At 40.3% G+C, this 14,101-nt stretch overlaps 1 protein-coding gene across 2 annotated transcripts in view; it reads left to right on the forward strand.

The window, feature by feature from the left end:
- The window catches only part of ACVR1 (activin A receptor type 1), a 1,150,873-nt gene that overhangs the window by 412,768 nt on the left and 724,004 nt on the right, over positions 1–14,101 (forward strand). For both annotated transcript variants that reach the window (XM_044074769.1, XM_044074770.1), the window contains one exon: positions 1,000–1,073. In XM_044074769.1, the coding sequence (XP_043930704.1) occupies positions 1,007–1,073 (67 nt within the window). In that variant the 5' untranslated portion in view covers positions 1,000–1,006. The remainder of the gene's footprint in view (positions 1–999; positions 1,074–14,101) is intronic.

Here is a 14,101-nt window from a genome sequence, read left to right on the forward strand (position 1 = left end):
TGGAAAACTGCCACTTTTTTCCTCTTCAGCACAGTCAGCAAGATTATTTACGTAGCATAAAGTATAGCATTTACTGTACGTCTTGGGCAAAATAGCATCATCCCATCTACACGTTTTTATTAGAGGTGCCCTTTCCCCTTTTCCTTTGCTTGGTATAAGACCACAAGGGCCAACATTTTCTGAGTGGACTTTTAAAAGGTTTGTTGTTGGCTCTGTGTAAATGGGCTGACACCAGATATAGCATCCGCTAAGTAAAATGGCAACTTGCAAGAGAGCCTGACATCCTTTCCCAAAGTTGTTGGCAAGCTTTCAGCTATCTAAACACAGCATGCTGGCTGGAGTCAGCTAACATAATATGAGCAAACAAATCTGCCTCTGAGTATGCAGGCTTGCTGCAGTCTTCTCACTTGGGTCTTTAGAACTGGGACACGGGTTGTGCTTTTTGTTTATTAAAAGAGGCTTTTACTGTCACGTGTTTCAAGATGAGAGTTGTGTCAGAAAGGTACTGTCTTCTTTTTATAAAGAGGGGTTCTAAAGTAAAAATATTTGGGAGATTTCTTATGAGATCACATTCTTCACTTGGCTAGCCAGACAAGCTGGACTTGGAAGGCCTTTCTCTGCCATTAGTTTTGTACAAAATAAAAAGGCCTATTCTAAGGCCTTAACTTTTTTTTTTTCTTGAATATGAGTAATACTGCCAGTTTTTAACAAAGAAATTGCTGTCTTCAGTTGAAACAGTGTGGAGACACTTACAAATTGAAAGATGTATTTAAGAGCACTATGATTCTGTAATAAATTTATAAGAGCATACTGACTTGAAATGCTGAAACAAGAAGCATAGTATGGTGTATATCATTCTATCACAAGAGCCCTATTAAAATACTTAATTCATTCTCCATATTAAGATTAATAGGAACAGAAAATGTGTATAAAAAATAACACAATTTCAGACCCCAGATGATCATATATGTTCAGTGACTATTCTTTGTTTTTCGGCAGTTATACGATGATAGATGGCGTTATGATCGTGCTTGTTGTCTTCATCCTGGCTTTCCCTTCTTCTAGTATGGAAGGTAAGAAGGAATGGATTTTCACAAAGAGCAGTAAAAAAAATTACTATTTGCAGTCATAACATTGTTACTGTAGCTGTCATAACTGCAAGCAATTACAATTTGCTAGTGCTACAAAGTCATACCTTAGACTGAAAGTTTGTATATAGATATATGCAAAGAAAGTTGCATTTGCTTGGCAGGGTTTGCTGATACGTGTTCTTTTTTTCTTTGAAGTGTGACTTGTGTGTTGCAATTCAGATAGGTTTATCTAACAAATGGTACATAAATGGAAGCTTGTAGGTCACATTATAAAAGTAGTTTTTAAAATGATTTCTAATGGATGAGTTGCTTGATTTGAAAAGTCCTAAAGTGGGATTTAAGGTTCACTCACATAACTCCATCACTGCAGTTTATATTGATTCTGTTTTGACATTAGCAGCAAGTGGAAAATATAGCTGGTAGCTTCCTGAATGGGGCATCTAGGGCAACTTGTGTAATACCCATTTGGTAGTAATTGCACTGACTGCCTGCATTCAAAAGCTTATTTCATAGGTGGTTACTAGGCTATTGACCTGAAAGTCTTTATAAGCCCAGCCATGTGTGCCCAGTATAATATTAGAGAAACCCAATATAAAGGATCTTGCCTAAACTTGACTTGGACTGCCCATATCTGGGAGGGTCCTAGGTGAAATCCCCAGATGTTAACTCCGCTTATTCTTAAACCCTTTGTCTATGTTCATAGCCAATAACCCAAGATTAGAATCAAACCCTGTACCTTTTGTCTATGAGGCAAATACCTCAACCATTATGCCAAACCCACCCATTTTGTGTTTATTCCAGATTATTCTGCCTTTCGTTTACCACCAGGGAATAGTTTATTTTAATATTTTGAACCTATATGATATCACAGGAAATTATGTTAAAGGTATTTTCTTCTTGGCTTCTGTGTTGTTGATTTGAGAGTTATTGAGAAAAGCCCTACTGTGTTTGTTTTGAATCTATGGAAGTAGCTATGCATATTGGTTGTGGCCAGCCTGTATATACATCTGTCTGAATCACCGTACAATTTAAAAAGAGTCCAAAATATGTCTGATAAATGTATAAACTGAGCTTGCAATATAGCTCTATTCACAGCAAGTTTAGTAGCAGGTAACATTTAATAATTTGAAAGCATCATTGTTTTAAGGTTTTGAGGCAAAAGGTGATGATGCAACACATGTATTAAGTGTGTTGTGACAATGTCTGTATAGAGGTGCATATTATTTTCGAGATGAGGTAGGTTAGAGCAAACATATAAAGTTTTTAGTGCAAAACTGAAATTTCTGGCTACAAACTACAACCCTGCTTCAGTCACTAGCTGATAACATTTTAAGCAAACACCAACTCATTCTTTTTTATTGTTCATTTTAATGCACGTTAGTATATTTAGGTTTTTGTTAACATATTAATGCTGTTTGCATTTATTCATTATATATTGTTCAGTCATGTTAAGATGACTCGAAATTTAGAAAGACTATAACAGAAAAATTGATATAGCTGAGATTCAGAAGCCTAACCTTAACTTAGAGTCTGCACGGATTTGTGCATGTGAATGCAAACCAGATCGTGCAAATAATAGGTATCGGACGTCAAGTACTTTTATGTCACAGTGGTCGCTCCCTTTATATTACAAACTTTAGCTTTGGTAAAATTTGAAGAAAAACTGAAGAAGTCCTTTGGCTAGTCAAGTACAAAGGGTGATGTGTGGACACACTTTAGACTACATTTGTTTACTTGTTTTTTATTTCTTTGTTTATTTAATTCCATGTGGGATGCCATTTGGAAGCAGTGTCTTTTCTCAGTGAGGTGCATTTTTGGATGTGATCCGTAAAAGCTGTATTGGTTGTAGGTGTAGTGTTGACAAATATACCTGTGTTATAAATGTATAACATACATGTGATGTACTTTGCAAATTTATTCAACAGCAATGCATAGCCATGATTTAAGGTTTACTGATTTCACCTGCAGTTCCATCCTTTCTCAACAGACTTAACACTTTATGGTTTAAGTTATGTGCTGTTGATTTATTAACTCAGTGTTTCAGATGATATCATATCTCTTTTGATCTATATTACTTTATCAAATTGTTATTCAGGGAATAGCAATTCATTGAGCCTCTGTTTATCGAAGCCACTATTCATCAAATGGCATTTTAAGTGAAATTTTAACTTGGGAAAACCAATGTCAGACCAACCGTTAAAAAAAAAAAAAAAAAAAAAAAAAAACATAAAATTTAAAATCTACCAAGGTGGGAGGCTACACCCCCCCCCCCCAAATAAATATACCAAACTCCGAGAACACAATACAGTGGGGAAAAGGGCAAATTCAAGATGGTGGCCAACTGCCGGTTTGCCATAGGAAAAATTCACTGCTACACCCCCCCCCCCAACTAAATATACCAAACTCCGAGATCACATTACAGTGGGGAAAAGGGCAAATTCAAGATGGTGGCCAACTGCTGGTTTGCCATAGGAAAAATTCACCGATTGATGAATAGTGGCTTCGATAAACATAGGTTTGATAAATTGGCTATTCGCTGAATAGCAATTCAATAAAGTGATATAGACAGTATTTATCCATCAGACTGACAAAATTTTACAAACTTTTCAACATTCTGTTATATGGACTGAGGGGAGACTCTAAGTAGCAATAAAGATATATTTCAGATCATCTGAAGCATAGCTTTCCCACAGAAACATATATGCTTTAATGTTTATAATTCATTGCTAAACAGCATCCTCATATTGCAGCAGACCTGGATGAAAATTCCGAATGGTCTGCCGGTGAATTCACAAAAAAGGGGCAAATAAGACAGCCCCCCCCCCCCCAAAAAAAAATCTGAGGCCAGTATGTCAAAAATCTTGTAAAGTCAGAAGTGTGAAAACATCATAGTGATAAGCTTTGTTAATAAAGCCCATGTGCTTTTGTAAATGAGCTTTGCACCTAATTTCTGAAATGAAGGGAAGGATATTTCTTGAGGATTTGTGGAAAATTTTTTTTTTTCTTTTTCATAGTGATGTGACACAGATATTGTCTTCTTTGTGATGTTTACTATAAATATATCTTACAGCATTTTAACAATGTTGTCTTTGAAAGAAAATATAGCACCTCCCAAAGAAATATATACTGCTCTGCGAATTTTCCATCAAATCCCATGGGTTGCATTTATAGGTTTGGTCATTGTTTAATGTATACTTTCCACTTACAGGATTTCCTAATGTGACCATTTCCTACTCCTCTGGTAAACCATTAAGTGAAATCCCCAGAATGCATTGCTCTGGTCCCAAGCAGTGTAATGGAATTTGATAATACCATATGTGATGTCTTCTGTTTAAATTCGGTTAACACTTGCACAAAGTACAGTATACCTGGGTGTGATACCCCAGTATCTTTTATGCTTTTTATTTAGTGTCTAAAAGGGCACTATTTTGCTGTGATCTGGTAACGTATGATTTGTAGAATGGTTAGATGTGAATCCCATTTAAAATACCAGTATTTTGTGAATACTGGTATCTTCCTGTCACAGCTTTGTACGAGATAATGCCATATCAGTTGTGAAGTAACTCATTTATATTATTTAACAAAGGGAGTGAGAAAGAGGTTCAATGCAGTTTTGAAGGTATTTTTGGCTTTTTATGGGGTATTCTGTTGCATCAAGATTTTGATATGGTTTGTGAAGAAGCTTTTTCCCCTCTGCCTGCTCGACTACCCACTATTGGACTTGATTCCATGAGTTTCTTAGTGGTTCAGAGGATCCCGTTTCAGATTTCATAACGTGACACCCCTCCAGAAGACCCATCATCCAGTCAAGCATTGAGAAAGAAGTCTGCTTGCAGGTATCATGGCAAAGACAGTTATTTTTATGCAAGACCCTAACCCCCCTCCCCTAAGTGGTGACTTTGCTACCTACTACCTGTGTCCATTTCTCAGCTTATGCATGCTCTTTTGCATGGCTGAGAAGGACTACCATTATCAGCGTATACCAAATCCCTCCTGCACCAGCACCCACCCTTTTCATTTTTATTCTATCATTTCAGCAATGGCCATGTCAAGAGTGATGGCATGAACCAGCTGAGAACCCTTGTCCAGATTGTGTTTAAGCCCAACCTTCCTGCTGTACTGTCAGGGCTGTAATGGAGCTCGAGTCACCTGGGTCAAAGTCAGGACTTTATCCCTTAATCCCACTGTTGTGCCCCCCTTTTCTCATCAGACATCAGGTGAATGGTTAGGCTGACTCCTTGTCTTTTTTTTTTACTCTCCTCTTATCACATTGAGTTTAGGGTGCCTTGGTATAGTGGGATCCTGGAGGAACTTCCTGAGAAAGGTGAATAATGATGATGAAGTGCCTGCTTTCATCTACATGTGAGGATAGGTGAGCAGTTCATCTCTGAAGCATGTGTCCTGTCTTATGTCCCCAGTGGAGACTGGATTTTAGTTGGAGCTGCACACTTAGAAGGTGGAATAGATCTGTTTGAAGTGGGGCATGGATGATGCTCATCTTGCAAAAGATGTGCATGTGTTTGCATATATTTCAGCACACTTTTTCAGATTTTATATAGATTTTTGACATTTTTGCTTTTTTGCTTGGAAGGTGTAGATCAGTATGTGTGTATATACCTTTAAGAAGCTATACAAGGGCTTGCACAAGTGTATAAATACAGAGCACATGTTAGCCTGACTGCCATTTTGTAGTTCGCTGTTGAAATGTAAGTATCTATGTATGTAAGCTCCGTTTGTTAACTAGTTCATTCATATTTAATGATGCTGCTATCCATCCTGATGTGTTGGTATGTATTAAAGCATCAGAATGAAACCCCAAGCCGTCTTGTTATATGTGTTGGAGACAAACGAGCAACATGATGTCAGAAGTGGATGCTTAAGGGACATGGTGCCAGAAGTTGCATATCTGAAAGGCCATGGAGTCAGTATAAGCATACCAAAGGGGCCTGAGGTCGGAAACGACTTGGCCAAATGACTTAAGGCACTTGTTTAGATGCTGGTGGAATATACAGAAGTGGATCATTCCCAAAATGTGCATACTTCACAAAACAGGTCAGAAACAAATTTCAGGTATTAAAATATTTGTTCAGCACCATTTCTTTCTGCATAATATGAAACCAGGCATGCAGAACATTCTAAATAATAATCGCATAAACAGATATGCACGATATTGATAAAAATATTCAAATTACTACGGAAAATGTTTGAAATAAAGTCTGTATTGCATAAAATTAATAAAATAAAGGAAAACAATTACATTTTCACAAACCATGTGTATTTTCATATTAAGTAAAGGTATTCAAGTTTTCAGAAGTGTATAAAGTGATTGCATGCTTGTGTTACAGTAAAGCTAGTTTGCAAAAGTACAGCCATTGCAAGGCATATTTTGCAGAGTATAGCCATTACAGAGCATATCTCACAAAGTTGTTTATTGGCCGTTCTGGGCTAATTCCTAGCTCTTTCAAGTCCCCTGCTTTAAAACCTGCTTTAGCGTGATTTTGCACATTGTGCAACGTCGCGCAGCACCATTTAATCAGTTTTAAACAATTCCCAGCTGCACAAAGTCTGCTCTTCAATTTTTCCCTTAGAACTAGTCAAACTCTCAAAGAAAGCACTCAGCCTTCATTCTACAGCCCAGCACTTGCTGAAATTTCTCAGTAAGCACTAACATATTTTAGCACTACACCCCCTGATACTATCCAGAAGTACAAGGTTCCCTATTCGTCCATTCCAGTCAGTCAGTAAACCAGTTCCTTAAACTATCCAGGCATGTCCAAAGCGCAGTTTCAGGTATACTCTCCAGTCCAGCTGGTGAATCTGGGAATCTTGAGGCAATGTTACAATTGCCATATGTACACAGACAACCCTCTCCTCCTTCCAACAAACTCAAATATTTGTGAGAGGTGCAACTATACAGCCAAACTGGAGGCCGAGCTCTCTCCATCCAAGACTGGCACTCTCAGTCAGGAGGAGAAGGAAACCACTTGCACCACAAAACCAGTCTCACATAGACCAAACGCACCAGCAAACAAGACACACAAACTCACAAAAACATACTCGGAGACTCTAAATAAAAATCTGTCAAAGCAGCAGAGACCTCCAAAGCAGTCACCCAAGCAACCGCCACCCCACAACAACTTACACGTATCACGTACTTCACGAAGTCAGTGTGCCACACAGCCGCAGCCTCTAAGGCTAAATAACACACCTAATACACTAGTAATTGGAGACTCTATAGTCAGGCACACTGACGTCCCACTCACCAGACTGAACAAGGAGAAGGTCACTGTAAGCTGCCTGTCGGGAGCCAGGATCCGCCACATAACGCAGGCACTCGGGTCACTCCACAGCAGGTACAAATATGACTCTGTCATTGTTCATGTTGGTGTGAATGACCTGAGACATACCTCCCTGGACTACATGAAAAGAGACATAGAGGAGCTCTCTGATCATGTAGCCCAGGCCGGTATGACCCTGACCCTGAGTAGTATATTGCCCTCACCAAGAATGATGCCACAGTATAAAGACAAAATGATTAATTTTAACAATTGGCTAAGCTATTGGTGTCATTCAAAGGGGATCCAGTGTCTGTCTTCCTGGGATGACATGCTAGACAAGCCACGTTGCTTCGCTAGGGACGGCTTGCACCTGTCACCTTTGAGCTTTCGAATACTGGCTAAGGCTCTTACCACCCCCATAGTGCCTTTTTTAGGCAAAGTCCAAAAGACAAACCCACCTCCGTAGACAATACCAGAAACAAAAAACTAAGGGTAATGCTACTTAACGCCAGAAATCTAAACCTCAAGATGCATGCACTTGAGGCACTCCTCAGTATGGAGAAAATCGATGTCTGTGCAGTAACAGAAACCTGGTTCAAGGCTCCAGAGAGCACCACAGCACTACCAGGATTCAACTCATACCATTCTTTTCAGCCCCAGAACTTGGACCGGACTTCTAAAGGCTGGGGAGTATCCATTTTCATCAAGTATACCCACACCTCCAGGTTAGTGGCATTACACGAGGCAGCAGAAACCATCCACGTGCAACTAACAGTAGGCAAAACTGCTTTTTAGTTCATAGCCTGCTACAGATCACCCACCTTGTCTGAGAGGAACCCCACTCAGCATTCCTGAGAACACTAGAGAATGTAAAGGTCTCACCAAACACAATGATATTGGGGGATTTCAACTACCCAAGCATTGACTGGGAAAACTACTCCAGTCCCAACTCTTTTGCCCAATGATTCGTGGAGTTTATAAACTTAAATGCCATGGAACAACTGGTCACCACTCCCACAAGATGGGACACCATATTGGACTTAGTCATCACCAACATGGGGGGCCTCAATGTTCCACACCAGAAGTAAATCCCTCGTTGGTAAGATCAGACCATAAACTTATCACAATGGACATCCACATCCCGACCCCACCCCCAGCAAAGGAAACCACTGTGAAAAATTTCTCAGAAGCAAACTTCACACTTCTCAAGACCAAGGTGGAAAGTTTTAAAGCCCCCGGGCTAATGGAAAATGGTATCCAAACCGCAGAATCCTTTACAAATGCATTCTATGAGCACCTACAGGAATGCATGGATCGCGCCATCCCAAGTAAAACAAAGACTCACTCCTCCAAGAACAGGAGGCCAGTCTGGTGGACCACAGCCATAAACACGCTATACAACAGAAGGAGGAAGCTATTACATGACAAGGCAAAATCCCTTAAAGGGAAGGCATCCTTGATCAGTACCAGTAAGAAACTTCGATCCCTCATAAAATCGTCAAAGGCCAGCTTCGAAAGAAAAATCGCCAAGGACTCTAAAGATAATCACAAGGCATTCTTTGGCTGTATCAAAAATATGGATGGCAGCTCTCAGATCTACTCTGAGCTAGTGCGTAATGGCACAAAATACACTGAACCCACAGACATTGCCAACATCCTGGCAGACAGGTTCAGTGCAGACTTCATCCCCCCTTCCCCCCCAAAAGGGCCTGTGTCTATCCCAGAAGAATGCAGTCCCCCAGACATCACAGACACACAGGTGAAAGCAGCCCTCTCCAAGGTAAAAAACACAGCATCAATGGGACCAGATGGTATCCCGGGCTGCGTATTACACGAGCTCCAAAACAAACTAAACCCTCACATGAATTCACTGTTCCAACTCAGCCTTACCACAGGTTATGTACCCAAAGGATGGCGTACAGCAACAGTGATCCCGCTCCACAAAGGTGGCGCCACAATGGATCCTGGGAACTATTGCCCTATAAGCCTGACTAGCCTGGTCTGCAAGGCTATGGAGCGCATCATCGTGGATTTCATTAACAAAGACATTGGGAACCTCCAAACATTGGACCCTACCCAATTCGGCTTTGTTAAGGGCAGATCTTGCCTCTTAAACCTAGTTGATTTCTTCAAAACAGTTACCAAAGCCTTAGATGAGGGAAAGGTAGTCCACACAGCCTACCTAGACCTCACAAAGGCCTTCGACACAATACCCCACTCGGGTATCATAAATAAGCTTACCAGCTTAAAAATTAACCCATACATCACAAGATGGGTTGCATACTGGCTCAGGGATAGAACTCACATGGTCAGAGTTGTGGGTGCCATATCCGACTCTAAACCAGTCACAAGTGGCATCTCACAGGGATCAGTCCTGGGACCACTTTTGTTCAGTATATACTTCTCTGAGGTACAGGCAAACACGGGAGGACTGTGGCTGACCAAGTTCGCAGATGACGGCAAACTGGGAGCCATAATCGACTCTCCGGCTGACACAAGCATCCTCCAGAAAGGCCTTACGGAGACTGATACCTGGTGTCAGAACCATGGCCTCAAGCTAAATGCAGAAAAATGTATAGTCATCCCCTTTGGGAAAAACAAAGAGCCCACAAACTACCAGATAAGAGGAAATCCACTAATTACGGAAGAAGTAATCGGGGATCTGGTGATCCAAGTAGATAGTAACCTCTCCTTTGACAATCACATTGCCAAAGTGGTTAGAAAGACCTTCTATATAGTCCACCTAATCACAAAAGGGTTCACATCTAGATCAAGAGAGGTAATTGTGCCCCTCTACTCATCACTTATCAGTCCCATAATTGAGTACAATGCCCCATTTGGGATGTACCTTACCAGACACCTGCAACAGCTGGAGAGACCTCAAAAACACCTCACCAAGAGGATCGTGGGCCTCAAACAGTTGCCCTATGCAGCTCGACTAAAGAAACTCCAGCTCTACTCAGTTGCTTACCGCCTACTCAGAGGTGATCTCTGCCTGACATACAAGGCCATGTCCAACCCGGAATTGTTCGACATGCTGCACCTCAAGAAAACCAAATCCACTAGAGCGACACGCTCCAGGGATTTAAACCTTAACGCAACAATAAATGGGACATGCTGGAGGGATAGATTCATATCCCAAAGGCTTCCCGCACTCTGGAATAGAATCCCAGTCCATGTTAGGCAGAGCCCCTCACTGACCCTCTTCAAGAGAAATCTTGACGAGTAGATGGGTAATCGTAAATTTGCTCCTGGGATCACCTCTATGGCCCTACTGGACAGAGGCTCAGGAATCTAGTCTAAAAGGGAGGCAAAAGCCAACAAAATCTGGCTAGGCTTATAAATGCCCTAGGGCAGATAGCCTAGTACCTACCTATGAACCTAAGTAAAGTATTTTGAAGAGTTTACTGTGCATTTGAATGTTGTTACAAAATCATAGCACTGTTTATTTGTACATAATTACAAGGGCCATATTTTCAGTGTGTTTGTGCATATTTTGTGGGCATGGCAGATGGATTTTGAAAGATCAGTGCACTTGGGTTTGACAGTAATATTGCTGAGAACCAGTGAGTGTTTGAGCAAGAGTATGACATTTTAATACAGGCTGCATTTTCTGATAAAGATAACCGTATAAAAGCATTTATTCTGCTTAATTTAGCTGTGTCAGAATCCATAGAAAGGGAATGCTCATTTGTGTATGCACCTGCTATCTATACTGGAGAGGGGGAAAACTGCCATATTGTTGTACCAGCTCAGTCAAGGGAGGACCCAGAGTGCTTAAAACATAAATTTAGAGAAATGGGTAACCCCCAGACAAATGTTACAATGGAAGGGCACTTATTTTAATCAAGGGATCAAAAGCCTGGTGGAACTTTTGCAGCATATATAACTGATCTGAGAAATAAAGTTAAAACTTGCAGATTTGGTTGACTTAAGGGATGAGTTGATGAGACAGACTTGTGTGTGGCATAAAAGATTATGCTATGAGAAAGATTTTGCTTCATGACAGTGATTTAACTTTGAATAAGGCCATTGAGATTTGTCAGATGTACGAGCTCACAGAAAAGTGCACAAATATGCTTACAAATGAGAATAGGTCTAGAAGGCACAGCGATAAAGCTCATGTTGATAGTATGCAACACATTAAGAGGAACAATCCCAAGCACATTTCAGCTGTAACCCTTGCAGCACTCACTGTTTAACCCTAGAACTTTCTAGCAAATTTAGACTTTGCATAGTCTCGGTGAAGCACAAGAGTGAGTCAGCAAACTCAAAACATGGGGCCAACCTAGTTTCAATGCCAACTGTCGTAATTGTGGTGGTAATCATGAATCTAAAAGGGAAAAATGTTTAACTTTTGGTTAAGAATACCGCAAATGTAATAAATGGAATAATTTCAAAGGATTTTGTAAATCAAAAGGCCCACATTCTTTTATTAAAAGGAAACATTTTAAGAAACGAGTTGATCAGTTAGAAACGAGTTGATCAGTTAGACAGTGGCAACCCTACTCTTTTTTGATGATGTGTTAGTGCTTCATGAAACGGTCAATGCAAAAGGTTTAAGGGCAAAGAGTGAAGTATTTTGTACTGTTTGGATAAATGGCAAACCCGCAGAGCTCAAAGTTGATACATGCTCCAAGTGCAATGTTATGTCAGCAGAAACATTTGCTAGAGTATGTAAAGGTGAAGGGCTTGATTTGGCAAGGTGTGTGAAACTTGTTGCTTACAGAGGTGAAGAAATTCAAAGAGAGGGCTCAGTAGTGCTTTCATGTTTCTTCAACTTATTTTATGTGGTCATGAGGCACGTTCAGTCATTATTAGGGCTCAGAGACAATTTGAATATGGGACTGCTTTCATTTAATAAGGAAGTCCATCAAGTTAGCTTGAAAGACCACTACTCTAATTTTACCCAGCACATTTTTTCTACCTATGCTAATCTTTTCCAAAACAAACTAGGTAAACTTCCAGTTGTGTACTCCATGAAATTAGACCCAGAGGGGGCAGTCCAGTTATCAGGCCAGCACGCAGTTCTAATAGCCATGCAGGACAGAGTCAAAGCTGAAATAGACAAAATGGTGTGACAAGGTGTGATTTGTTCAGTTGAAACTCAAACTGAATGGGTGCCTTCATGGTGCTAGCTCATAAGGAAAGCTTAGATGACATCAGAATATGTATTGATACTCGAGAGTTGGAAAAAAAGCACTAAAAAGACCTCACCATCCAATACACACAGTCAAAGAAGTTACAGCCTTGATGCCAAATGCCACTATTTTTTTCTGTCTTGGATGCAGAGAGTTCATTTTGGCAAACTCAGCTTGACAGAAAAATCATCATTGCTCACTACTTTCAGTATTTCGTTTGGCAGTTACAGATTTTTGAGAATGCCATTTGGGGTAAATTCTGTAAGTGAAGTTTTTCAACATGCAATGGAGCAAAATTTTTCTCGGTATCCTTGTGCTATTATAGTAGATGATCTACTTGTAGGAGGTTGTGATGAAGCTGAACATGACAGAAACCTCAGAAAAGTTCTAGACAGGGCAAGTCATGTGAATCTTAATCTCAAGCCACACAAATGCAAGTTCAGGCTACAAGAAGTTACTTATGTTGGTCATTTATTTATGAGTATATGCTTACAACCAGTCCCTTCGAAACAGTCATTCTCGAGATGCCAGCTCTAGATAATGTTCATGTCCTGCAACATTTTCTTGGCATGGTCAACTATCTAGCCAAGTTCATTCCAGACATGAGTCAACATTCAGCACCACTGAGAGCTGACACGTAAAGATTTATCCTAGTCTTGGTTAGAGCAACATTAAAGAGCATTTGAAGTCCTGAAACAGAGAATTGCTAGTCCACCAACACTCTGATGTTATGATGTTCACAGACCAGTTACACTTTCCTGTGATGCTTTGAAGTCTGGTCTTGGTGCAGTCATTCTACAAGAGGATCTACCTGTTGTCTATGCATCAATAATTCTTACCCAAACTGAGATGCAGTATGCCCGGATCGCGAAAGAACTTTTGGCAATTGTGTTTGCATGTTCAGAGTTCCATGATTGTTTATGATAGACCTACCCAGATCAAAACAGACCACCAACCATTAGTCACAATGCTGAGAAAGCCAATGCATCCATCTCCAGCCAGACTGTAATGTATGATGCTGAGATTGCAAAAGAACAATTTCAGTCTTGTGTACAAGAAATGCAAACTTCTTTATCTTGCTGATACTTTCTCCAGATCACCCAGAAATACCCCAGAACAACATGAGAATGACAACCTTGATTTTGAAGTCATGAAAGTGAGAATTTTTCTTCCACATGTTTTGATGAGCTGAGAGATCACACAGCCACAGGTCCAGTTTTACAAAACTCAAACACTTTATCAATCAAGGATGGCTGTCAAAACAATCAAGTTTACCTCAAGAAGTGCAACCTTATTTTCCATACAGAGATGAGATTTTATCTGACAAAGATATCATTATGAAAGGTCAGAAAGTAATTGTTCCAAAGTCCTTGCAACCAGAGTATATTACTATCTTGCATCGTGGTCACCCAGATACCAAATCTACCAAAAGAAGGGTGAGAGACATAGTATTTTGGCCTTCTATGTCATAAGACATTGAGAGAGCACTTTTATCTTGTTCAGTGTGTAACAGTACCAAGCCTCATCAACAGAAGGAATCACTTCAGCTTGACTAGATTCCAGAACTACCTTGGTCAACAGTAGCCACTGA

The sequence above is a fragment of the Protopterus annectens genome, chromosome 6.part0, assembly GCF_019279795.1.
Source record: "Protopterus annectens isolate FY-2018-M chromosome 6.part0, PAN1.0, whole genome shotgun sequence".
NCBI classification, from domain to species: domain Eukaryota; kingdom Metazoa; phylum Chordata; order Ceratodontiformes; family Protopteridae; genus Protopterus; species Protopterus annectens.